This window comes from Sitophilus oryzae, unplaced genomic scaffold (assembly GCF_002938485.1).
Source record: "Sitophilus oryzae breed Bouriz unplaced genomic scaffold, Soryzae_2.0 scaffold_1318_pilon_pilon, whole genome shotgun sequence".
Taxonomy (NCBI): domain Eukaryota; kingdom Metazoa; phylum Arthropoda; class Insecta; order Coleoptera; family Curculionidae; genus Sitophilus; species Sitophilus oryzae.
In genome coordinates, this window is record NW_022145969.1 from 1,248,241 (window position 1) to 1,274,382 (window position 26,142).

Here is a 26,142-nt window from a genome sequence, read left to right on the forward strand (position 1 = left end):
CTTTTCCAAAGTTGTTAAAGCTATAAAATGCTGAATCAGTCTAATGTATACATATGCAATTATTTATGTTACTTTTAAGGTTATTGAAATTTCGGTGTTTTATAAGTAATATTCTTATAACGTACACTTATTATTTTAAAGAATATCAAAATTTTAGCTATACTGCTCCCTCTACAGAAGCTTCCCTGAACTAAACTAACTCAATACAGAATTCCTGCTGTGATATTGCAGCAAACTCCGCTTCATTCGTAAGCACCTAGTTTACAGTTTTCTTTATTACTAATAGTTCTGGGGAGAAACAGTACGTCATTTTTAAAAATCTATTTAAAATCGAGCAATTTTTTGCACATTTAATAATCAAAATATTAGGCTGATGGAAAAAAAATACGCTATTGAAAACGTAGAATTTTTTTTAATACGAATACTAAATAATTTAATAATATACATCACAATATGTTTAAATCTAAACTCATTCTAGCATCCTTCATACATTTGTTCATTCATTCAAGTATACTTTAAAATATATTACAAATAATAGACTCGTTGTCGAAAAGATTTTTAAAATAAAATTATGGAACACTTAAAGACCGAGTAATATTAAAATCGATGTCAATAATCGATAGGCTTATTAAAATAATTATAGGAAATAAATAATATGATACAGGCAGAGGATAATAATTCTAGTATAAATTAGATTGTAGTCTGGCAAGGTCTGGAACTGTGTAACACAGAAAGTTATGTCTCTGGAACAGTAAACGATATTTCAAAACAGTTTAAGAACAAAAGTTTTCGAAAACATCGTCTGCTTCAAGGTTTAAAGCTATATAAGTCTTTGCATTATAAGGATCTAGTAAATACAAACAACAAGAACATGTACAGAAGCGATATCGATACTTTTTCACTGGCGTTTTGCTTGTCATGTGGCTGATCCGGGATGGAATTGGAGTCTAAAAATAAAAATAATATTTTTAATAATAGGAAAGCAAAATGAGGAACGTATATGCGAAAAATATTGAATGCAGTGTGTGCTAATTTGTTTTCCATCTCGTTATCACTTTTAGCAAATATTTGCATTGGAAGGTGATATAATATACTTTGCCAATCCAATTTTGTTTCAGTGTGATACTACAAGTGAGTTGTGTTAAACGTATGATGAAACTTTACGTGAATGAGATTTTGGTGAGTTGTGAGAAGTTGAAAATGTAATTTTTAAATAAATATGTTATTATCTTACCGGTACTTTTGGTTGTGGTACGTCTAGGTGACACAGTACTGAATCTTGGAGGTAGCGAAGGTTCCAAATATGGTCTGTCTGTACTTCCACAAGAATAAGTCGATTTTGTCTTAGTAAGCTTCATACCATAGAGCGAGGGATTGATATTTCTCTGGCAGTGTTCACCAGCCTCCTTGATGTATATTTCTTTATCCGAGTTGATTGAACCGACAAAACATTCGTAAGTACCATCAGCTACATCTTTTCTCTCTGTATAGGTATAGAGCAAATTCATTTCTTTCCAATGTCCCAAACACTGATACTCTCTTTCTTCGTATATCTCGTCGTTAGTACAGTCGGATACTTGGTAGTACATTAGTTCAGGAGCTCTACAGTCAGACCACAGTTTGGCGCATAAGTCTGGAGCGTCAGGAATACGCCCTGTATATTCCCCGGTTATTGGACAAAGTCTGTTTTGCATAGGGGATGTAAGGTCTAGTCCTGAAATTGTTTAAATATAGATTTTATTAAAATAATAATCGTATATTTCAGAAGCAAATAACATACTTCCTTGGGTTATCCAAGAATTGTCATCAAAGTTATCATTGGAACATAAAGAATAAACGTCTTTGCTAGTGCTGGAATTAGTTCCCAATTGGAATTCTAGGATATTTTTACTTCTGTTTGCTATTCTCATACAGTTATATGATTCTTCGTTACTAAATTTAAAGTACAGATAAATCAAAATAATAAAGACGTATATGTAAAAATGTTTCTTACCACTGGGTTCTACTGAAGACCAAATATTTATTACTTTCTTCATGTTCACCCGCACATTTGATCGTGTAAGTTTTGAATGAAGTGTGATCCTTATACACCATTGTGTCTGCTTCGACTCTCACATATTCCCAAGTGCCGAACATCCATTTTGGGAAGCTACAAATTCCAAAACTAACTTCTGGGGGCCAAGGGCTTTCAGTTTTTTGCGATAAGACGAAGGTTTCGAAGCCATTGGTGGCATTGTATAGGTCAGTAGTGCAAGTTGAATCCCTGCTTACAGCCATTTCGACCTGGCCGGTAACTTTGTCTTGTCTGTAAAGCTAAAAAGATCGTTTTAGTTTAATTTGATGTGGTATATTTTTTTAATACTTACAGCACATCTGTATTTTGGTTTCTGTCCATCCAGATGTCTGCTGTCTGTAAATACCAGAAATGTCTGATCGTTTGGTCCTTTCCAGTGTCCAAGACAGTCAAACCTCAGGTCTAAAATTATTAAAAAATAACTAAACGAAAAATGACGGAATTGTGAATGTTACCGTAGCTGTCGAATGAGCAGCTTCTCAACCTGAAGTTTAGTGTTGAGCCTGAAGGGCAGGAATCGACTGTAGAGTTGAAACCAACACATTCTTGAGGCCTTAAAGGGTTCTTCCCTTTGTAGTCTGTGTAGTATTTTCCATCGATGGGGCAGTACTGTTTTTGGGTGATTAGGTCTTGGTAATCTTTAATTTCTGCAAGGGAGAAATTAGAAAATTATTGACGTTTGTATTGTAAAGTGTCTCATTTTCAAAAATTTTACAAACATATCAGTTTTTGGTGGATAGTTATAAAATTTGGAAAAGTTCAGCATTTGTAAGAAATTTTATGCAGGTTCAGAATATACAGGGTGGTCCGAACTGTATTCCGGAAACTTCGGCAGCATATTCTGCAGATAAAAATAAGTAAAAAAAATTGATTTAAATGTATATAAATAAAATGCTTAGTTTCGGAGATACAGGGTGAAGTTTCCTGGGTGATTTTTATTCCGATTTTTTCAAAATAATTTATGAAATAACCTCAATATTTGGATGAAAATTGGTGCCTGGGAGTTTTTTGGCACGATAAATTTGATTTTGATGTCAATATGTAATATTTTTTAACTGGTTTGAAGAATAATAACTTTTCGTCCGGACCTGTATAAAACTACTGATTAAAAAATATACATTTACGACGTTTTTTACTTAAAGAAAGTTTCTTGGTAAAAATCGCTAGGAGTAATAGTTCTTGAGATATCAATACCTGTCATTATTGACATAAATTAAAGATGTGGACTAAATAGTTATAATAATAGCTCCCGTATCTAGCGTTTAACGCCTTGAGAGTCTTACGGAAATGTATATTTTTTCACTCAGTAGTTTTATACAGGTACGGACGAGAAAAGTTATTACTCTGCAAAACAATTAAAACACACGTAGGTGGCGCCCCCTGCAAATAGCAGTTATATTGACAAAAATCAAAATCAAATTTCTCATGTCAAAAAAGTCCCAGACACAAATTTTCATCCAAATATTAACGTTACTTCAGAAATAAAAATGAAAATTCTACACCCTGTATCTCCGAAACTAAGCATTTTAGAACATACATTTTTACGAACTTTTTTTCTTATTTTTATCTGCAGAATATGATGCCAAAGTTTCCGGAATACAGTTCGGACCACCCTGTATACACCTTTAAAGATACCTCACCAATGTTGGCTGGACCAAAATTAAAAAAAATGAATATAACTATATAAAAAATTAAAAAAAAACAATTATACTAATAATAAAAAATATTAATTATGTACAAATAAGTAGCGATGGGAACTATCGAATGAATTAAACTATCGAATGGTTACTGAATGAATGATTTCAACTATCGAATGGTTTTATTCGAATAAAATCATTCATTCATTTGTATACTAAAGCATATGTGACAACCTCGCCGTGCGACTAAATGGTTATCGTTGAGCCACGACTATCGAATGCTTTTGATAAATGAAATTTAGTATCTGTTTGATTTTTTGTGCGTCAGTGCATTATTAGTTCTTCCAAATTTTTATAACTTCGCCTTATAAATACTGTGCTATTTTTGCGTTTATTAAAATATTTAAAATACTAAAATAGTAGTTTTTTTAATTGACGATTGTGTGCGTGTGCAGGTGGTCAAAATTTTTCCGAAAGTTTGTGTGATTTTCCGTAGCCCGATCTTTCAATTATTTAATTTTATATGGTATATGGTCTATTTTTTAATGGGAAATTTTGAGAAGTAGCAATTTTTAAGAGAGATGAGATGAACTTACAATTAATTTTAAAAATACATATTTGTATTTTAGATGTTTTAATAATATGAATTAGTTGAACTTAATAATTATATTAATTAATGTGGTTAAGTAAATGGTTATCGAACTCAGACTATGGGGTGAGAAAATTAAATTAAAAGTTTTACACGTGCCAATTTAAAAAAAAGTTAACGATGTTTGTATTTTGTTTATGCTAATTCTCTTACATGTAGTTTTTTGCGAAGAAATATTTCATTTATTTTTTAGTAAGTAAATACCAGTAAAAGTAAATATTATTATTATTAAATAGTAATATAAAGTACCGAATATAAATAATTTTGATTTCTAATTTTTATTTATATTTTCCTTGCATTACACTGCACGCTTAGAAAATTAATAAATGTTTATATTTCATGATTTTAAAATTTGTTGTTAATATAACAAATTAGTTCTGTAATTATTATTATTTAATAAACCAACGTTGCCACAAAAAATTGAGAGACTATATTATTTTTAAATAGGATCTAATATAAATAATTTTGACATCAAATTTGTTGTTTATATTTTGCTACTACTTAAAAAAAATGTTTATATTAAATGATTTCAAATTTTGTTGTTAATAGGTATAACAAATTATTACTGTTATTATTATTTATTAAACCAGTCTTTGCTTAAAAACATTAAAAATCATTTTCCTACATCCAAAATAACAAGTATTATTGCAGTGTAACAACAGAATATTAATAAAGAAATATAAAATATATAGACATACTACCCTAACTAACTAAAGGCAAACAATTAATATTCTTTGCTAATATCAACTAATACCCAAAATATGGCAACAGCGCCCTTCATAATGTATTTTCTGTGTAAATACTAGCACCTCAATAAAAAAATAATGTGTCCTTATTTTTATCTGACTCCGCAAAAATCAAAGATGCCGGCTTCTTTCTTCATAGCATTGCCACCGACCGCTGTCGGGTTTCTCGAAGAAAAACCTACGTCGCCGGGCGACAACTAAAATCCAGTTAATATTTTATTATAATCGATCCTGACTAATAAATGAATTTCATAAATGAATGAATTTTATAAATGAATGGTTTTTGCTGCCGAATTACTAGAATACAATATTTCAAGGCAGATGACGCATCTATTCGATAATTTTTATTCGAATAGTTTTCAACGAATGTTTTCTTACTAGCTATCGAATTATTCGAATGAATTGCAACTATCGAATGTTTCGATAGTATTCATTCGATAGTTCCCACTACTACTAATAAGTAAGAGTATATAGAAAACGAAAAAACCCAAAAATATTCCTGGACTCTGTTTCAACGCAACGCAACATCCATTCCGCTAATATAAATACTTCTTCTCCCTTCGAGGCCAACCTGCTTTTCCTGCACCTGCTAAATTACACCTATAGCAGGGCCCTGCTTCAGTCAGATGCTTTTTAAGATCAGAAAGCTATAAACTTATTAAACCCGGCTCGGATTCTTAAGCATAAAGAGAAAAAAACACACACACACAACAGGCAACGCTAAATTGAGCGCATTTCATTCAATTATTATTATGGAAATTAATGGTTTTGAGCAGATTTACGACTAGCATGTTTGAAACATTAATTGGCCTTATTATGCTTTTATATTTTAATCGTTTTTCGAATACACGTTAAATTCTTTTGGTATCTTTAAAAAATAATATACCTACGATCTGGCCACTCTGTATTTTTTTATTTATTAACAGCGGCTCACCTTTAAGAGTCAAAGGGTTAAATGCAATTTTTATTGATTTAAAAGTAACAAATTACATTCGTTATGATCAAAACGCCATCTCTAGTAACACCGCATGTATTTATAGAAACTTTTACATATTTCAAATATATGTAAAAACATTTAAATTTGTTATTTTTTCAGTTTGCAAGAAAATGGTATTTCTCAAAATGTTTCAAATGTATAAAAATTTCTATAATTTTTATGAAAATATTGGCAATTGACTTCTGAATCTTCATTTTTATTTCGGTTTTTTTTCAATGAATTTCTGAACTAACCTGTTTAATCATAGAGGGTGTTTCAAAAAACATGTGCCATCTCTCGTGGAGAGATTCCTCACGTAAAAATAGATTTATTTTTCATATCAACATAGGTCCGATTTTGCTTTGTTTCATAGCTACAGGGTGTTAAAGTCTTAATAATCTTTCAATTTCTTTTAATTTTCTTTCAAGTGCTTTTAGTGATTCGAATGGAATTATGAGGGTAAAAGTTACTATAATGCTAAAAAAGTGTCGATAAATTTATCAGTGACGTGAATATAGGTTATCACTGAAATATTTTTCAAAAAAAAACAAGTGCGCCACTGACTTTTTTCTTTTGATATCAAAATTGTGTAGGCCGTTTAATGTCAATTAAAAGTTATCTCTTGATATTTTGTCGAATTCAGCCTCCTTGATGATATAAACCCTATTTTATTAATCACAATTAATAAAACAAAAATTAAATTAATAAATTATTTTATTTATATTATATTGTTATAAATTATATTATAGTATTATTATTATAGTTATTATTACTATTAGTCCAACCTACAGCGATTTCAAATAAAAAAATAATGGTATTTAAGATAATTACAAAAAACCTAATTTTAAAAATTTTTAACATCCCGTAATTCTAAAACTATGCATTTCCATACCCATGTTTATAGGAACTTTTTTTCATATTTTTTGATGATGAATCAATGAATACTTATTTAAAACTTTGGCAAGTTAATGATATTAAACTATTTTAAAGGTTATTAGACTTGGATCAAGGCGAATTAATAAAATTACGTTTATCTCGTCAAGGAGGCCGAAATCGAAAAAATATCGAGAGACACCTTTAAATCGGCATTAAACTTCTTATACTAATTCGCTAACAAGAGAAAAAAAAGTCAGTGGCGTACATCGTTTTTTTTAGAAAAATATTCCAGTGATAACCCGTATGCACGTCCCTGGTGAAAATGTCGACACTTTTTTAGCTTTAAAATATGTCGCATTTATAGTAAACTTTTACCCTCAGAATTTCATTCGAAACGTTAAAAGTAATTGGAAGAAAATTATAATAAATCGAAAAAATATTGAGACTGTAGCTACGAAAACACCCTGTAGCTACGAAACAAAGCAGAAACGGACCTATGTTGATATGAAAAATAAATCTTATTTTTACGTGAGGTAACACACTGTATAAGGATTTAATATCGAAAATTCGTCAATTTCTTTTCTGTTTTTACACGCTTGCAAAAAAAGAGCTGGAAAAGTGCTATTTCAAACGAATTCCAAAATTTCAGAAATTTTAGATGTTGTAAAAAAATATTAGAGCGAAATCATGTCTTCCGAGCAATTTTTGACAACGATTTACTTTAATCCATTTTACCTACACCTTGTAATTAATTAATTAATGTAGATAATAAATATATTCTCGATTTACCTCAAAATTGACCAATATTTAGAATTTTCATGACTGGAAAATAAGGAAAATAGTCGTCTATGTTCGAAATGGTTTTCCTTTGTTTACAAATAGCCCACAGCCCTCTACTACACAAACATAACGCCCGGCGTAATTGCCTCCTAACAATTTAATTAAAAACGTTTGTTAATTAGCAAATTTTATATGGCCATTGTCTAGAAATACGTACAGCTATACGTTAACGACTTACTGAATAACAATATTTCCGCCGCTGAACCACGCGTTTCGACGGATTCCTCAGAAGGACAGTTTGCTTCCGCTGCTTCAACGTTGGTAAAACATTTCGAAATGATTTCTTGACTAGAAGCAAACACTTGAAGCACATTAGGTGATCGCAGCTTCAAATGGAGGCATCTGTAGCAAGTCGGTACGCTGAAACTGTAAATTAAAAATTAATTGAAACGGACATAAAGAAACTCACTATAGTATTGTTAATAATACGGTTCTTTTCCTGAGAACTACATAATATACTGAGTGAGAAAAAAAGGGGAAACCTGTACAGAGCTGCAACGAGTCAGTTTTAAAAAGACTTAATTCAGGAATGGGATACCCCATACTGAATGGGATACTTTTGCGGAAATCGATTGCTAAGACATCATATGTACACCAAGAATTATTAAAATCTTATGTATACAGGGTTGTTCACCACATACGACACGGAGTATTGTAGCTAAACAATTAGATTTTTACATATTGTAAATTTTGAGTTCGTTGAAGGACTATTAGAGCTACAATTTAAAAATAGTTTTACAAGATACAGAGTGTCCCAAACAAGTAAAAAATACTATAGTTGTATTTTTTTAAATAAGACTCCCTGTAAATTATTCTATTTTTGGATTCTACGATTAAAATAAAGGTAAATTTGATTAAGGTTTATCACACTTAAACCTTACCGTTTTTGAAATATTTTCAATTTTATGAAATTGCAGTAAACATTTTAAGGTTTCATTTCTCAAAGGGTATCAAAGTTTTTAATACTAAATATTTACTGAAGATTATTTATTGATCAGATATTGTGTTGCAATAATAAAAATTTTACTACCTTATAAAGAGTGTCCAAAAATTTATATTAAATAATTACTAGCTTTAAACGGCAATAATTTGTTTAATTTAAATGGAATACCCTATATATTTTACGTGTATTAGCTGCACAATGTAATTGTCTATCAAATTGTATTATACCATTTTTTACCCATCTCTTCAAGTTTTCGTAGAAACTGCATTTTCTTATAATTTATCACTATACCCATGGAATATTGACATTTTAGATTATTTTTAAAGATGTAACAAATGTTCAAAGAGTACAGATATTAATATTGTCGATATAGTTTATTTCATTAAAAATTAAAAAAAACTGTTTAAATATTTTTTGTTAAAGAGAACCAATTAATTAATATGATCCCAGTATTTAAACTACATTAATTGACTGTTTACATTGATTAATATTAATTGCTCCAAATACTAAGAAACTGAATTTTATGTGTGTATTAGACAGTATGGTAAAAAGTAACACCTTATAAATTTTATTTCATTTTTTGACGAATGCTTATTTATAAAAGACGTTCATTTTCATAACTTATTATTATATTGATGTCTGACCCAAATACACATTTATTTAGAATACTTTATTAATTAAAACAATTTAAAAGTATGTAATTAACTAATTTTTGGTCGGAAATAATAGTGGTATATTTAATTGTTATACTCTTTTACAAAGATTTAAAAAAAAAATTGTATACCAATGGGCTTGCAATATTTACCACCTGTACATTTTGTACATATATGTTGCTTTAAAAAAATCTGAAACGGCAATATTCCATGGGTATAGTGATAAATGAGGTCTAAATTATAAGAAAATGCATTTTCTACGAAAACCTGAAGAGATAGGTAAAAAATGGTATAATAAAATTTGATAGACAATTAAATTGTGCATATGATTCACGAAAAATATATAGGGTGTTCCATTTAAATTAAACAAGTTATTGCCGTTTAGAGCTAGTAATTACTTAATGTAAATTTTTGGACACTCTGTATAAGGTAGTAAAATTTTTATTATTGCAACATAATATCTGATCAATAAATAATCTTCAGAAAATATTTAGTATTAAAAACTTTGATTCCCTTGGAAAAATGAAGCTTTAAAATTTTGATACCCTTGGAAAAATGAAGCTTTAAAATTTTTACTGCAGTTTCATAAAATTAAAAATATTTCAAAAACGGTAAGGTTTAAGTGTGATAAACCTTAATCAAATTTACCTTTATTTCAATCGTAGAATCCAAAAATAGAATAATATACAGGGTGTTCCATTTAAAAAAATACAACTATAATATTTTTTACTTATTTGGGACACTCTGTATCTTGTAAAACTATTTTCAAATTGTAGCTCTAATAGTCCTTGAACGAACCCAAAACTTACAATTTGTAAAAATCTAATCGTTTAGCTACAATACTCCGTGTCGTATGTGTGGTGAACAGCGCTGTATAATATAGGTATTCTCCTTCTTTTGTCACTCACGGTATAACGAAAAAAAGCGGCGTCACAGTGGGCTGTGAGTTTTAAAGATTTTTTAAAGCTTTTTTTTATTTTAACTAATACGTACTTGAACATGAGGATAACATTGCTGCCATTCCTTTTATGGCAATTGCCCCAAATCGATATAGAAATGGCGTTTATAGTGAGGGGGCTATATTGAATTCCACTGCCGACATTTGCCGAGGTTTGCATTACGAAATCTCCTTGGAATTCATGGGAGAAATAGCAAGATGCGTCTGCTAATTGCCCTGGAATAAAAAAAAAGTTTTTTTGTGTTAATGGAAAAAGTCTGTAACAAATGCCACAACAGTTAAGGGGTTTTATTTTATCGTTTTATTTTTAAATTATTTTTGTGCTGTATAAAAAACTTGTCTATTATACAGGGTGAGTCTTAAATCAGTGCAAATATTTCCAGGGCTGGTAGATCTCGATAAAGAAAACATATTTTTGCTTTGTCGTTTTCAAATACATCCAAAATAACCGAGGTATTTTACTTTGAAAATTTAAAAAATTATTTTTTGCTTAAATTTTGATTACCACTGATCTGAAGATATTATGGTTTTTAAATAAAAATTTAAAAAATTTCCAAAAATTCCAAATTTTCAAAATATTTTCTTCGCAAAAAAAACTCATAGACGTTTTTCTGGGGTTGAAATATTCTCTCTCGAAGTTGTCTTATAGTGTTAGTGTAAACAAACTCATAAAGAAGATTCACACGGTAAGCAGTGTGTTTATTACACACGAATAAAACAGAATTAAGTCCATGTAATAACATAAACAGAACATCGTAATAAATGGTTCCGCTAGTTTCCTTGGAGCATCGGCTTGAATATCGTTAAGGAAAATTTCATATTTTTGCCCAAGAATAGGTGGAATAAAATCTGACAATCTGCTATGCTTGGCTGACGTTTCCACAAGTCACCGACCTGCATGATCGTCAGAGCCTAACTTGTTACCGCATATTACTGCGATTTAAAAAATGTAGCAGGCGAACGAAAATGCCGGCATCTTGTTTTTTCGACGAAATTTTGTGGTTTGCTGGAATGGAATTGCTTCGGCGACATGTCTTTAAACGCCAGAACAAAAAACCGAAAAAAGGCACTTAAAAATGTCCGCGTCTAGCAGAAAATCTCATCTCAACCTTGGATCAACAAAACAATTAGCTATTTATCGCATTAAAAGGTCCACATACTTTCATTATCGCAGGAAATTCACCACATTTTAAATGCAGTCATGATTGGTTTTCGATTTCTTTTTCTTTTAGTTTTACATGTTTTTATTTCAGTTTTTGTTCAAAATTTCAATAAAAAAGTTAAAGGGGTGAACCGCTCTTGAGAAACACCCGGTATATTATGATCGTTGCCCTAGAAAAATAATACCTTCTCTATAAATAAATAATATCAGAGAGAAAATCCAATCGCAGTTTACTATAAAATGCTTCAATAGATCACAAAATTACATTCGCAACAATATCGCAAAACTCCTAAAAATTCAAACTCGCAAATAGAAATCACGGTTCCAATTTACAAAATCGCAGTCGCAGCAAAATCGCAACAAAGTCGCAAATCGCAGCTATAGTAATATGGTTGCCTAAATTGAAACTCGCAAGTAGCAGAAATCGTAATCGCAGTTTCCTAAGAGTCAATCCGATTTTAAGATAGATGTTTCCGATTTTTTGCTCATCTCTAGTTAAAACTGTACCATATTATATTCAAAGCTCTTATAAAAACAACAACGGTTGTCCAAAAATGTTGAAAATTTCTGGACAATTAGTGGACAGTGGGAAAATTATTTTTTGGACCCTTGTTTTTCACCTGTTTTTGATGATGGTGAAAACGTCTCGTACATCCATTACTGTTCTCATAGGACCACAACTACTGTTCTTGTGAGAACACTGACCGATATTTTTTTAACTTAATTTTAATCTACCGGGTGGTGTACCGTCGTTAGAAACATATGAACTCGAATGCAAACTACAACCTAACCTACCCGATTAACCTACTCAATTAATTAGATATTACACAAAAATTGGTAAAAAATTATTTAAAATATAAGAACCTCATAATAATTTCATATAAATCGGATTGGCACTGTTCAGATTCACGAAACGTGATGAAATGATCAAGTCCACGTACCGACGTACCCTTTTCTCTGTGTGGGTTCAACTTCACATAATTATCATAACCAAAATTAAAAAGTATAAAGTGAAAGATGTTCATTGTTCGGAAAGGGGTAAGACACGATAAAAATACTACAGGCCGTTAAGGAATTTTCCCTGGCTATTGTCTCGGGTATTTGCCACACCCTGTGGGTCTCGGATATTTTACAACATCGTCGGGCTCTACCTATCTTATTGTAGCCGACAAGAATTTCATTTTATTATGCTCAAGACGACAGGTTAACTTATTCTGTGCCACCATAATAAATAAAAGTGACAGCTCTTAGACGTAGACTCCTACCAATGCAATGGACATTTTTTCGTTCAAGAGAAATCGGTTCAGGCCCAGGTGTTACTCTCATTCAATCCCATATTTTAGCATATCTTCTTAGTTTTTGTGAAAAATAAAATCGAAATTGGAGGAATTTCGGATGGAAGATTATCTGGAAACTTGTACCAGGCGGTACCAGTTTTCTGGAAGGGGCGGTCCCCCCCGGGCCCCTTCTTCTAGGGGGCCTCCAAATCTTAATAAGTAATTTTTTATTCAACTGGCAAACAGGCCAATATGTGTTCAGTAGTTATAAAGCAATTTGTAATTAGAGTATGCAAACCATAAGTATACGCAAACTAAACACAGTATAATTGGAAGCAGATATTTACTTAATTATCAATTATTAGGCCCCAGTAATTGTCAATGGCATTTTTCTATTTACGAAATTAAAACAAGGGGTAATTTTCTTTGTTTAGAATATCGAATAATTATTATTTTTTATATTTGAATAATTATTATTTATTCTTGGACGTATATAGGAGTATACCGCGATTTTGTAAGGGGCCCCTTACAAAATCGCGGTATTTACCTGGAACGGTCGCGAAAGTAACGCGGCTTATATGTGGAACCGGTATTCCCATGATTTTGTCATCATAAATTGTCATTAAATATATGCAAATATTCGCTCGGGGATTGTTTTATTACGTCAAATTGAATTCGGTTTTCAATTTAAATGTATTATTATAAGCTTTATAAAAATGATGTTATCATTTTTGATGCCTTTTTGAAGCTGGGGCCCTCGAGGGGGCCCTTAATTCTTTGGTCGGGGACCGTCGCGTCGCGCGTCGGGTTCCTTCGTAAAAACGGCACTGCCGATGAATAACATATTTATATCTACAGTATGTCCGCGGATTGTCTTCATAAAAATTTTTCTTGTTCTAAAATGGTAATTCCTGTTTATACTTTTCCAAATTTCCATACCGTTTTAGAGAAAAATAAAAAAAAACATGAAAATGTAGTTGAATTTTTGAACTAGCAAAAATAAAACGCCTTTCTATGGTAATATAATTTCGTTCTCATTTTTTGATAGATTATTATTGACAGAATTTTAATTAACCCTTAACTGGTCCGGTAATAGATATGTATCATAAACGGTCCGGCGTAGTCTGTGGGACTACGCCTTCTAAAAAGTGAAAAAAACACACAAAAACTAAAAAATAACAAATTTTTATTTTACGGTATATTATATTATGTATTATTGAACTAACATAGACAAAAATGGGTACAATTAATATAAAATTTAAGAAAATATAGTACAAAATAAAATGACATACATATAAATTTGAAAAAAAAACAATTAGATTTTTGCTAAGCTCTAAAAAATAAAACCAAATTACTAACAGTCATTACAATACAGAAATATGTTTTTAGTACTATATATAAAAAAAATAAGCTATAAAACTGAAGTTAAAGAAAAGGTTTTTAGTTACAGCATGAGGCAAAGTTCATTGTTTCCCTGAACATGTTTTACAAAATGGATTCGTACATTCTAGGCATTAAAAATAATTAAACTAGGACATAACATTGTCTTTAACTAGGATAAGAACTCTGGGATAAGAATATCTCCGTATGCGTGTTCTGGTTGTACAGGAATTGCAAGTATTATACCAATTGTAAAATATATTTCTCTTGGAATATTGGACATTGTCAAACGTATTTGTCTGGCATATTGTCATATTGTCACTGTCACAGTCCTCATCATATCATTTTAATTAGAGTTTCTTCATAACTAGAGTCTTCTAAACGCACTCTTTTCGAAGGCCCGGCCATATTTTACAAAAGTTTGTCAAACACAAAATCTTACGCAAACGGTCCGGCGTCGTCTGAGAGACTACGGCTTAAGTAACTTCTGCCATAACTTCTAAAAAACTAATCCAGTTTGGGCATAAATATGGCTATCAGTAGTTGACCGAGAGGGGGAGGATTAGCTGGAACGCCATTTGTGTGGGCGGTCCCAGTAACTAATGAGAATGAGTTAATTATTTGGCGTAGTCTGTCAGACGACGCCGGACCAGTTAAGGGTTAAAGTTATATTTTTTGCTGTTTTAAAATGTTAAAGAAGCACAAAATTTATTTAGTTCAATGCTACGGAAAGGGTGATAATAGTTATCGGAAAATGTTATACTTTAACATCAAAAAATATGACGTTAATCAAAATTAATTATAATGATCTATCAAAAAATGAAATCGAAATTATATTACCATAGCGTTTTAATTTTTAGGACTTTTATTTTTTTTAGGATTTTTTTTGGGGAAAAATTACATTAAAAAACTACATTTTTATGTTTTTTTAAAACGGTATGGATATTTAGAAAATTAAAACAAGCACAACTTCTTATGAAGAACGCATTTTTTTCAAAAAGTCAATAATTAAAAAGTTTTTCCTCTTGTAAAGACAATCCGGGGACATACTGACTGTAATATACAGGGTGTTCCAGAAATAAGTACAAGTATTTTAACTGGTAGTATAGTTCAACCCCAGAAACACGCCTATGAGTTTTTTTTCGCGAAAAAACAATTGAAAACTTCGGGATTTTTTTTAGTTTTTAGTTAAAAGACATAATTTCTTGTTAATATGACAACATAGGTATTAGATTAAATTTACAGGAAAGAAAATCCAGAAAAAATCCACTGGTTCTCAAAATTTTAGCAATTTTTTTTTGTAGATTTTCAAAGTAAAATAACTCCGTTATTTTGGACTTATTTGAAAAACGATAAAGAAAAATATGTTTCTTTTATCTACCACCCCTTAAAATACTTGCACTTATTTCTGTGACACCCTGTATATATATATATATATATCGATTTTTATTACAATTAGTACAGTATATAAATACTTGAAATTTGTCAACCATTATTCATACGTCATTCAATCTTTACAAAATGTGCAGACCGGGGGCCACATTTAGCTTTGCCGCCCCGGGCCCCCGACAGGCTTAGTCCGCCACTGACTGGTACTTCTTACCTGGGCTTTTAATTATTTACAAAAATCTGTAATCGACTTGGCGGGCCGCTGAAGAGATACGAAGGAACGAAAAAGATCGGCTTCAGGTAAAGGGGGCTCCCAATTTAGCCCCATTTCTACCTAATAATTGGCCAAAGCCTATTATCCGCAGTCGAAAAAGGCGCACAAGCGTAATATACGTAATCATAATGATTTAAAGTCGACCAGCAGCTGGGGTTAACTTTTTTTTGCGCTGCTTTGTCCGCTCTGTCAGAACCATAATTACCTTCCACTGTACAGTGTGTGTCATAGAGTTGGAAAAATAGATTTTTATCGAGTTTTCGAATAATTAATTTTATCTTGATTATTTGGAACCAACAGAGACTCAAGAAAAATCAATTTTCTGACAAAATTAAGACATTCGTATCGTCAAACGTTAATGTATTCTAAAAGTACATAAAATTTCTTCTTTCTTCTCTCACTGAAATTTTCACAAAATTATGTCGACGTTTTTCCCGTTTTTCGAGTTTTTCCCGTACTATATAGACTCTCTCTTATAGAAAAAAACTATATTTTGAAGAAACTACTGTTATTAACTAATTAAAAGATGTAGGATAACGACATTCTGTATTTCGAAGGGGATTATAACAAAACATCAAGTGTGCTATATTTTTGGAAAGGTAATTTTAAATTCTTTTCAGTTAATGAAAAATATAGAGGGTGTCCCAAATAAAAAATCAATTTTTCTGTTGATAACTCTTAAATTATTAATTTTAACAAAATTATACTTAAACCATTAAATTCTACGTAAAAAGATGCTTCATAAATGTTTTCATAGAAATACAAAATTTTCCATAGCAAAAAAGTTACAGCGATTTGTTAAAAATGCACATTTTTGAAAAACACCCCGTAACTCCGAAACCATAACAGATATTGATGTGCGGGTTTCACCGTCATGTTTTTGATGAAAATTGAGCTCCAGACACCGATATTAGTTTTCGTCTATCTCCTATAGAAAAGGGTGTTTCCATTTAAAAGCGTCGAATTTGACCCACCCTGTACAGTGTGTGTCATAGAGTTCTTCAAAGTCTTCAAAGGTTGTTTATATACTGAATCTACATAAAATTTCCTACAAATGCTAAAATTTTCATAATCTCTCATCTTGCGGATAGATAGAAGCTTTGATAGACGTATTCAAAACTATAAAAAAATTTCTGTTTGTATATTTTTATCTGAACTGATGAGTATTTAAGTGGTAATTTCTCTTAAAGTTGATTTCGTATGTTTACAAGGTACTTCTCTATTAGCAAAGCATAAGTAATATATCGTTTTTGCTGCACTGAAAGAATATGTTTGCATTGTAAATGTCGCTGCATCTTGAAATTCTCCGCCGTTTTTAAATTCTCTTCAGCTGCATTCTTCCTTTGCGATTAAAAAAGAAAACAGCTTTTTTTTTTTGTTGATGCTAAGATCCCTCGAAGCGTGTGAACTAAAACTGTTTAAAAAAAATCTGTTCAAAAAAAAGAACAAACAAATGACATAATGGATTAGTTAATAATTCATTTGCGTTGGCAGACGAATTTGTTTATTCTAACCAGTCCTGGCTACATTTTTTTTCTGATTTTCATGTTTATAGTATATGAATATAATTTTGTTTAGTGGTGATTTAGTTCTCTTTTGTAACATCGCGTCAAAGGAGTGATTACAAAGCAAGTTTACCCTATCAAAACTCAATTAGAATTTAAAACATGCGAGCCAAAAAGAAATTTAAAAAATATATATTTAAGCATCGTAGAAGAGACGGATTAGTAGAATACATAACAAGAAATCCTTCGAGTTATGGTAATTATTGTACCCATCATGATTCACCTGCTCTTTTAATGATTTTGTGATGAGTCAGATGAGACCAGAGATATAGGGTACCTCTGAACGTTCTTTACAAAACCCTTGTTCACAAAATCTTTTACCAATTATCAGTAAAATATTCGTCACTTGGTAAAATATTAAGCGTAGTCAGCAAATTTTGAAAATCTCTGTGTTTGTTGAAAGTTTTATGTATTTTAAGAATACCGGATGCGTCTCAAAAGTGGCTCACCCCTATAACTTTTTTATTTTTTCAGTTAAAAAAACGAGATTTAGTAAGTTAGTATATATGACATAAATTAGGATTGATTCTTTCTGTTTCACCGAAAATGGCTGCACCTCGTGATTTTTAAATTGCACCTTCTTTTTTTACTTTATTCGATAGAAAATAATACTTTGAATATAATGACATATCATATGTCAACTTTTGACATTTTCGTATATGGTTTATTTGAAATTATAACATTCGGTTCATAACGAAAATTTGACTCAAATATCGCGTGTGTGGTATCAAATTAATGTAACGTAAAAAAATGCTTTTCCAAATATGCTAATGAGCCACCCTCGTTCCATTTGAAAAAATTGAGATATGATTAAAAATACGATTTGGACATCTTTCAACCGGCCAGGACAAGACATTAGACAATCAAATCTATTTTTCCAAGGCTCTTTGACTATAGTAAATTAGTGAAAAATGTCTATAAAAATATAAATTAGTGTTGTTAACATATCCATGACACTCTAGATTGAAATTTAAAATACGATTTTTTATTAAGCAAAAATGTCAAAAGTTGACATATATATCATTCTATTCAGAGTGTCATTTTCTATCAAATAAAGTATAAAAATACCGAGCGTGCCATTTAAAAATTGAAAGTTGTAGTCATTTCCGGTGAAACATGAAGTGACCAAAAACATTTGAATACGTCAATCAATCCTATTTTATGTCATATACTAACATACCAAATCTCGTTTTTTTATCTGAAAAAATAAAAATGTTATAGGGGTCAGCAACTTTTGAGACGCACCCGGTATACAGGGTGTTTCTCGTGGGGAGATTTCTTTCGTGAAAATAAGATTTATTTTTCATATTAACATAGGTCCGATTCTGCTTTGTTTCGTATCTACAAGTGGTTAGTCTTCATTTTTTCTCGGTTTATTAAAATTTTCTTTCGCGTGCTTTTAGAGATTCGAATTTAATTCTAAAAAAGTGTCGATATATTCACCATGGACGTGCATATGGATTATCGGGATAGTACTGTATTTTAGAAGATGAAACTATTAAGTCATATTTTCTCGATCTACATATTTTAAAATATAGTTATATAAAAAATATTTTGGTGTAGCGGTATATTCCAGGTACCTATATACGATCAGGTACACACCATATGCAATAGGTACGCACTAATTTAGTACCTCCGTCATTTGGAAAGTTCGCTATGTGTTCCGATGCGGCGGCAGAACACCTGCTAATCTCGACAGACGCGGTTCTCCGATTTCCGTTCCTATAGAGATTCCTGCAAACTTTTAGTAGAAGCGGGCATCCGGCCTTATAACCTGCAGCACCGGTTTTTGCAGGGGTTCCAACAGGATTAGCATCGAGATCGAATGATCCAAATCATTTCTCTTTTTAATTATGAATGTTTTCGCGAGACTAATACAGAAGCGGTGCTCTTTATTGTGCCTGTTGAAGATATCTATATTCTCATTACTATTTGTATGGAGTTTTGGTTATTTCTTTCACACTTTTTTAAAGCTCTAGAAAAAGTAGTAAATGTAGCCATAAACTCATGAAATTTTCAGTATTTGGAAGAAATTTTATGTATTCTTCGAATATATAAACTTCTAAAGATACTTAGGCTTAGATACCTTGGTTTTGTGAGATATTTAATTTGTTAAACCCTTGTGTTTTGAGTTTGAGCTTTTTTTATGATGGTTAAAATATTCCCTACATCTATTACAGTTCTCGTAAGATTACAATGGCCTCTATTTTCTTATTCTACGTCGTTTAGTTAGTAAATAACAGCAATTTTAACTAAATCGGTGACATCGCCAATTTTCATGACTTAAGTATATGAAAAAAAGCAGAAAAATTGTCATTTTTTCGGCTTTAGAAAGACGGTAATCATGGCCATAAAATTATGAAAATTTCAGCATTTGTAGGAAATTTTATGCAGATTCAGAAAATATATACCTTTGAAGCCTTAGATGCCTCGGTTTGGTGGGAAAATAAATTGTTTGGTCCCATATTTTTTAGCTATTTTTGATTATTGTTAAAACGTCCCCTGTTCTTGTAAGACTATCATGGCATATATTTTCTTATTCTGCGCATTTAAATTAGTAAATAACAGCATTTTCAGTAAAATCCGTGGCATGACAAAAATCGGCGATTTTCGCGACTATACAAGGTGTCCCAGAAATAAGTGCAAGTATTTTAACTGGTAGTATATTTCGGCCTCAGAAACACGCCTATGAGGTATTTTTTGCAAAAATTTTTTTGGAAAATTTGGAATTTTTTTAAACAAAATTTGGAAATTTTTTTAGTTTTAAGTTAAAAAACATAATTTCTTGATAATATGGCAACAGAGGTAGTAAATATAGCTTAAATTTACATGAAAGAAAATCCAGAAAAGATTCAGTGGTTCTCAAAATAGTAAAAAATCATTTTTTTTTTTAATTTTCAAAGGAAAATAACTCAATTATTTTGGACTTATTTGAAAAACGGTTTCTTTTGACCAGATCTACCATCCCTTAAAATACTTGCACTTATTTCTGGGACCCCCTGTATATGTAGGTACCAAATTTTTGGATACTTTTTACACATTTTCAAAGGCTTATGAAACATAGTATAGCCACGCAATCATGAAATTGTGAAAATTTCAGCATTTGTAGAAATTTTTTATGCAGATTCAGAATAATATACACCTTTAAAGGCTTAGATATTTTAAGACTTGTTTTTTTGAGATAATTAATTTTTTGGGCCCTTGTTTTGAGCCATTTTTTAATGGTGGTTAAACGTCTCCTACATCCATTACTGATTCTCGTAAGGCTACAATGACCTATATTTTCTTATTCTACGTTCTTTTAGTTAGTAAATAAGAGCTGTTTTAACAAAATTGGTGACATGAAAAATATTAAACATAATAAATAAAAACCTGCAAAAACTTAAATACTTTGCGAAAAAAGATATTTTTTATACTCTTGTTTTTAATGAATTGAAGCAGTTCTCTTTATTGTGAAAATTAAAAAAAATACTCTCACTCCAATAATAATTACAGTGATTTCTTTTAATTGATAAAGCATTATGTTTTTCATTCAAATGTGTAGAGTTAAGAATAAAAATGCGGGTAATTTGCACAAGGAAATGTATCTGATACATCCTTCCTTTCTTTTGCAAATGGAACTAATCTTTAATGCGTTTGCAACGCACCAGTTTTTTTTTCTTCTCTTAAATTGCGTCTTCCTTCGCAACTGACTAGACTCACCTCTATCATTAGAGGCTGCAAAGCTGAGGCTATAAATACAGATAATTTTTATTCAGTCGCAAACTGGCTCTTGCACTTTTGTTTTTCTGTCTGCGTAGCCGTAGATATGCCAGCCTTTTTAATTAGTTCACTGTGATAAAACCTGGCAGAAGAACAGTTTTGTGATGTCGGCAATTAACATAAAGATTGCAGCGCTAATATATTTCTTTAAATCAAATGACGCAATTTAAGTCGTGTTGCATTCAAACGTGTAGAAAAATATTGCCGCAATTTCCTTACAAAATACGGACTTTTTGCAATAATATAATGTAAAATTTAACTTTCTAAAAAGAAATCGCTATACTTTACACGCGTATATACAGGGTATGTCCAATCTGTATTACTCTTTTTCTTCTCTAAGAAGCATGGTAGAAATACTAAGTCCAGGAATGGGAATTCTCTCTTGTCTAACATATTGTAAAATTCAGCACGTAGCAATTTGGTATTTATATTTAGGTGCTGTTTTCTATGTTTTATCTTTGATCGTGACTCAAATTTCTAAACATGTAAACATACCTGCTTTTTTCGTAGATTATCTGAAAAGATATTATCGAATTGTTCTTCGTAATTTTGGTATTAGCATAAAATGTAAATTTTTCAAGGATTATTTAATAGTTTTACCAAAATCCTTAATTTTCATGAGTATCAGTACGGAAAAAAGTCGAAAAATACCCATTTTCAGAGGCCTTAAAGAGATAGTAAACACAGCGATAAAATTATAAAAATTTTAGCATTTGTAGGAAATTTTATGTAGATTAGACTTAATATACAACAATTTAAATTTTATTTGTCTTGGTTTTGTGAGAAAACAAATTTTTTGGACCATTGTTTTGAGCTATTTTTGATGATGGTCAACACGGTCTACTACATCCAGTACTGTTCTCGTAAGACTACAATGACCTATATTTTCTTAGTCTACGCCTTTCGATCAGTAAATGACAGCAGTTTGAATAAAATCGGTGACAGGAGGAAAATCGCCAATTTTCATGACTAATATGGTATCGAAAAATGCCGAAAAATGCCCATTTTCGACTGTTTTTTACACATTTTCAAAGGCCTTACAAAAATAGTAATCATAGCCATACAAGTATGAAAATTTCAGCATTTGTAGGAAATTATATGTAGATTCAGAATATAAGGTCTTAGATATTTTGGTTTTATAAGAAAATTAATAATTGTTTGACCCCTTGTTTTGAGCAATTTTTGACGATGATTAAAACGTCCCCTATATTATCCCCTATATTACTGTTCTCGTAAGACTACAATGGCCTATATTATCTCTATTTCCTTACTCTACGCCCTTTTAATTAGTAAATAAGAGCAAAATAAAACACTAAATCACCACAATACACCAACCAAAGGTTCCAACCCTCAACTGTAATAAATAAAAGTTTTAACAAAATCGGTGACACAAGGAAAATCGCCAATTTTCATGAGTATATGGTAGAAAATCGAAAAAATGACCATTTTTGGCTATTTTTTACACATTTTCAGAGGTCTTTGAAAGATGGTAATCATAGTTCGATAATTTTGAAAATATCAGTATTTCTACGACATTTTGTGTATTTGTAGCACATGCAAAACAATCAGAGCTCAAACTCTTTGATTTTGTGAGAAAACAGATTTTATGAACTTTTCCTATCTCTAATACTGTACTCCTAAGCACAAAATGGTCTATGTTTTCTTATTCTATACAAGAAGCAGTAAGTTTTTTCTGGGTAACAAGCTGATTCTGCAAAAAGATTATCTCATGAACTTTGACATTAATCTATCTATGTACTGTGTATATATGTTAATCGATATATGTTATAATTAAAATGAGACCATTTGCATACCAGTAAGTATTCTTTCGTATCCGGCTTGGCCGCACAATCGAAAATAGAAATGCCCAAGCATGTATTTTCCCATTTTGTTCGCTTTTATTCAGTAAAGCCAAGCTAATAATAAGTACGAGAGCGAATTCCTCAGATTAAAATGCATTATTATTGCCCCCAAGCATCATTCGATATAACTGGCTGCTAATTTGAATGATATATGACTCATTTGCTTCAATATTATCCAATAGACTTTAACTAGATTCAAAAGAAAACGGTATTTGGTCTTGTTAGTTCTTGGGAACTGAAAGCAAGTAATGTAAGGCTCATTTTAACACCTTAGGCTGTATAGAAATGCCTATGTTCTACAAGAGAGATAGTAATGTAGTACAAATTTGCATAAAATTTATTACAAATCCTGAAATTTTCGGAAGTTTAGACAGTCATGAAGTAATTTGTCAAACCGTCCAAGAAAAAAGTCATTAATCGGTTTGAGCTTACTTTCAATACTTCAACTGTCGACTGCCTTATGGAACATTACCTCTAAATGAAGCTGAAAATAATAATGCAGATAGGTCATTATATTTTTCAGTCTGTTTCTAACAATACAGCGGAAATGCTTTAAAGAAGAAAAAAAACGCAGCCGCTAGCAATGGTATTTTCTTCGTTGTTTGAGTTTGCCAGTAATGATTTTCAACTTTCTAAGAGGCCGAGTTTCATAATAACTCCTAAAAGTCGGCTGGGTGAAGACTTTTTTGTTTTAACAGGGGTGAGCTTGAAGTTTTTAGGGAATCCATTCACTGAAGTTTATTTCTTTAAGACAAATGAAATATACCTTATTGTTTGTTCCCTTCCAACAAAAGGTATTTAAAAAAAAACGGTCATGTAAAACAGGATAAAATATTTTTTTAATTTTTTTTTTGAGAATCATCAGATTACACGCTCTAGATAATAGCGAGCTGAACTTTCTTAGTCTTTATTACAATTACTTTTTCTAGTGCGCTCTTAACCTGATTTTTTTTTTCTAAGTATTTGGTAATATTAATAAAGTATGAGAGAGTCTTTAACATGCATGACAGCCTTAATAAAAATAACAATGATTATTTAGCTTGAAAAATTGTACAAGAAATTTAACACTTCATACGTTTTCTTCTGTAAATTTAGCAAGGTTTTGTATGACATCTTGTATGCCCACGAATATTTAATATCAAGATAAGCATTACTACTGCAATTTTTCTACATAATACGGTAAATCTTATACAGTAAAAAAATTATATATTCTTTTAAAAACTAAATTTGTTTGTATATTTACTTTAAAATGATTATTCTTATAGTTATATTAAGACCGTTAGAAGGGATTTTGAATATTCCATTTAATATACAGGGTGTTGTTCAAAAACAAAATTAAGACTTACGTAATATACAGGGTGGTCCGATCTGTATTCCGGAAACTTCGGCAGCATATTCTGCAGATAAAAATAACTAAAAAAGTTCGTATAAATGTATGTTCTAAAATGCTTAGTTTCGGAGATACAGGGTGTAGAAGTTTCATTTTTATTTCCCAAATAATTTCTAGTAACTTCAATATTTGGATAAAAATTGGTGTTTTTTGATACGAGAAATTTGATTTTGATGTCAATATGACTCCTACTTGTAGAGGGGCCACCTACATATTTTTAACTGGTTTGAAAAGAAATAACATAATAAAACGACTGAGTAAAAAATATACATTTACAACATTTTTTACGTAAAAAAGTGTCTTGGGAAAAATGCTACGTGTAATGGTTCTCGAGATATTTCGAATCTAAATTATCATTACCTGTCATCATTGACATAAATTAAACATGTTGACTAAATAGTTATTCGACTGAAACCATAAATTTGAAAGGTTTTTGTGCCAAAAGTTCAACAAAAACTGTTTTATCATCATTTTTTTCGAAGAAAAATTTATGATTAATTTAAAAATTTCCCAAATTCATCATTTCAGTCAAATAACTATCTACTCAACAAGTTTATTTTTTGTCAATAATGACATTTATTGACTATTTCCATTCCAAATATGTTGAGAATGGTTGCTCGTAGTGATTTTTACCAAGAGACGTTTTTTACATAAAAAATCACGGAAATGTATATTTTTTCACTCAGTAGTTTTATACAGGTACGGATGAAAAGTTATTCCTCTTCAAAACAAAATTTCTCATGTCAAAAAACTCCCAAACAATAATTTTCATCCAAGTGTTGACGTTATTTCAAAAATTATTTGGAAAAAAACGAAATAAATATGACACTTCTACAACCTGTATCTCCGAAACTAAGCATTTTTGGATATACATTTATACAAACTTTTTTACTTATTTTCACCCCGTATAAATAAAAAAAAATTATCTTCCTTACTTTGTATTCAGAAAAGTTGATGCATTTGAAGGGAGAATGTCATCCCCTTATTTACTATGAGAACGTTAGGATTTTGATTAAAATAAAAAATTTATATAACCTAGAGATACTTACATGGTAAAACAGCAAGAAAAATAGCCGAGATCACATATACACATAGGCGCTCCATGAGAAATAACTTCAACTTGTTTGGCACCGAAAAAATGTCAAATATTTTCCGCCTACATTAATTCAAAGAGGAGACGAAAAGAGAAGAAAAGAAAAATTGGAAAGACGAGAGCCACCCAAGTGCCGCGTAGAACAATTCGAGAAACACGCAAAGTGTGGGCCGGCTCGAAGGACCAAAAAGCCAACTCGCTCAAGATTCAGGTAGAATATTCGGTGTACAGGTGTTCCGGCTGTACGTGGCCGACAGAATTGAATGGAGCGGACTGGTCGCGCCCGAGTCTTGCCGTGTTATGAATGAAACCAGCGCCTTATTGTTGGGTTCTGCTGCGGCTTGGCTGGGTTCAGGTTCCGCTACAAGGGGAGGGTTGTTTACTACTATAGCGTGTGTACGGCCGGCCCCAGGAGAAGGGGGCTTGTTCAATGGAGGGATGATTCATACTTTTTTCTCATTTTTAATCCCAGATCGCACATATGCTCTCGTAGATACATCTACAGGGGTGTTCACCACATACAACACGGAGTATTGTAACTAAGCGATTAGAGTTTTACAAATTGTAAGTTTTGGGTTCGTCGAAGGACTATTAGGGCTACAATTTAAAAATATTTTTACAAGATGTAGTGTGTCC

The 26,142-nt window shown here is 31.1% G+C and overlaps 2 protein-coding genes across 3 annotated transcripts in view; one reads left to right on the forward strand and one right to left on the reverse strand.

Moving 5' to 3' along the window:
- Positions 1-392: 392 nt before the first annotated feature.
- Positions 393-25,845, reverse strand: LOC115875083. Its single transcript, XM_030890457.1, has 9 exons — positions 25,463-25,845; positions 10,388-10,568; positions 7,977-8,164; positions 2,530-2,721; positions 2,367-2,476; positions 1,994-2,313; positions 1,781-1,932; positions 1,235-1,714; positions 393-947 (listed from the first exon to the last, which is right to left on the reverse strand). The coding sequence occupies exons 1-9, from the start codon at positions 25,515-25,517 to the stop codon at positions 838-840; spliced, it is 1,788 nt and encodes a 595-aa protein (XP_030746317.1). The 5' UTR covers positions 25,518-25,845; the 3' UTR covers positions 393-837.
- The window catches only part of LOC115875081 (nuclear protein MDM1), a 60,485-nt gene continuing 35,435 nt past the window's right edge, over positions 1,093-26,142 (forward strand). Inside the window, exon 1 of one of the 2 annotated variants that reach the window (XM_030890454.1) lies at positions 1,093-1,179. In XM_030890454.1, coding sequence (XP_030746314.1) covers positions 1,150-1,179 — 30 coding nt within the window. In that variant the 5' untranslated portion in view covers positions 1,093-1,149. The remainder of the gene's footprint in view (positions 1,180-26,142) is intronic. The other variant, XM_030890455.1, reaches the window with a different exon arrangement.

Excerpts from the sequence above, each read along its gene's own strand:
- LOC115875083 (XM_030890457.1), bottom strand. The coding sequence starts at position 25,517 with ATGGAGCGCCTATGTGTATATGTGATCTCGGCTATTTTTCTTGCTGTT. Across the intron at positions 10,569-25,462 it reads TTTTCTTGCTGTTTTACCAT|GGCAATTAGCAGACGCATCT; the intron begins GTAAGTATCTCT and ends TTTTTATTCCAG. Across the intron at positions 1,933-1,993 it reads GTCTTCAGTAGAACCCAGTG|TAACGAAGAATCATATAACT; the intron begins GTAAGAAACATT and ends CTTTAAATTTAG.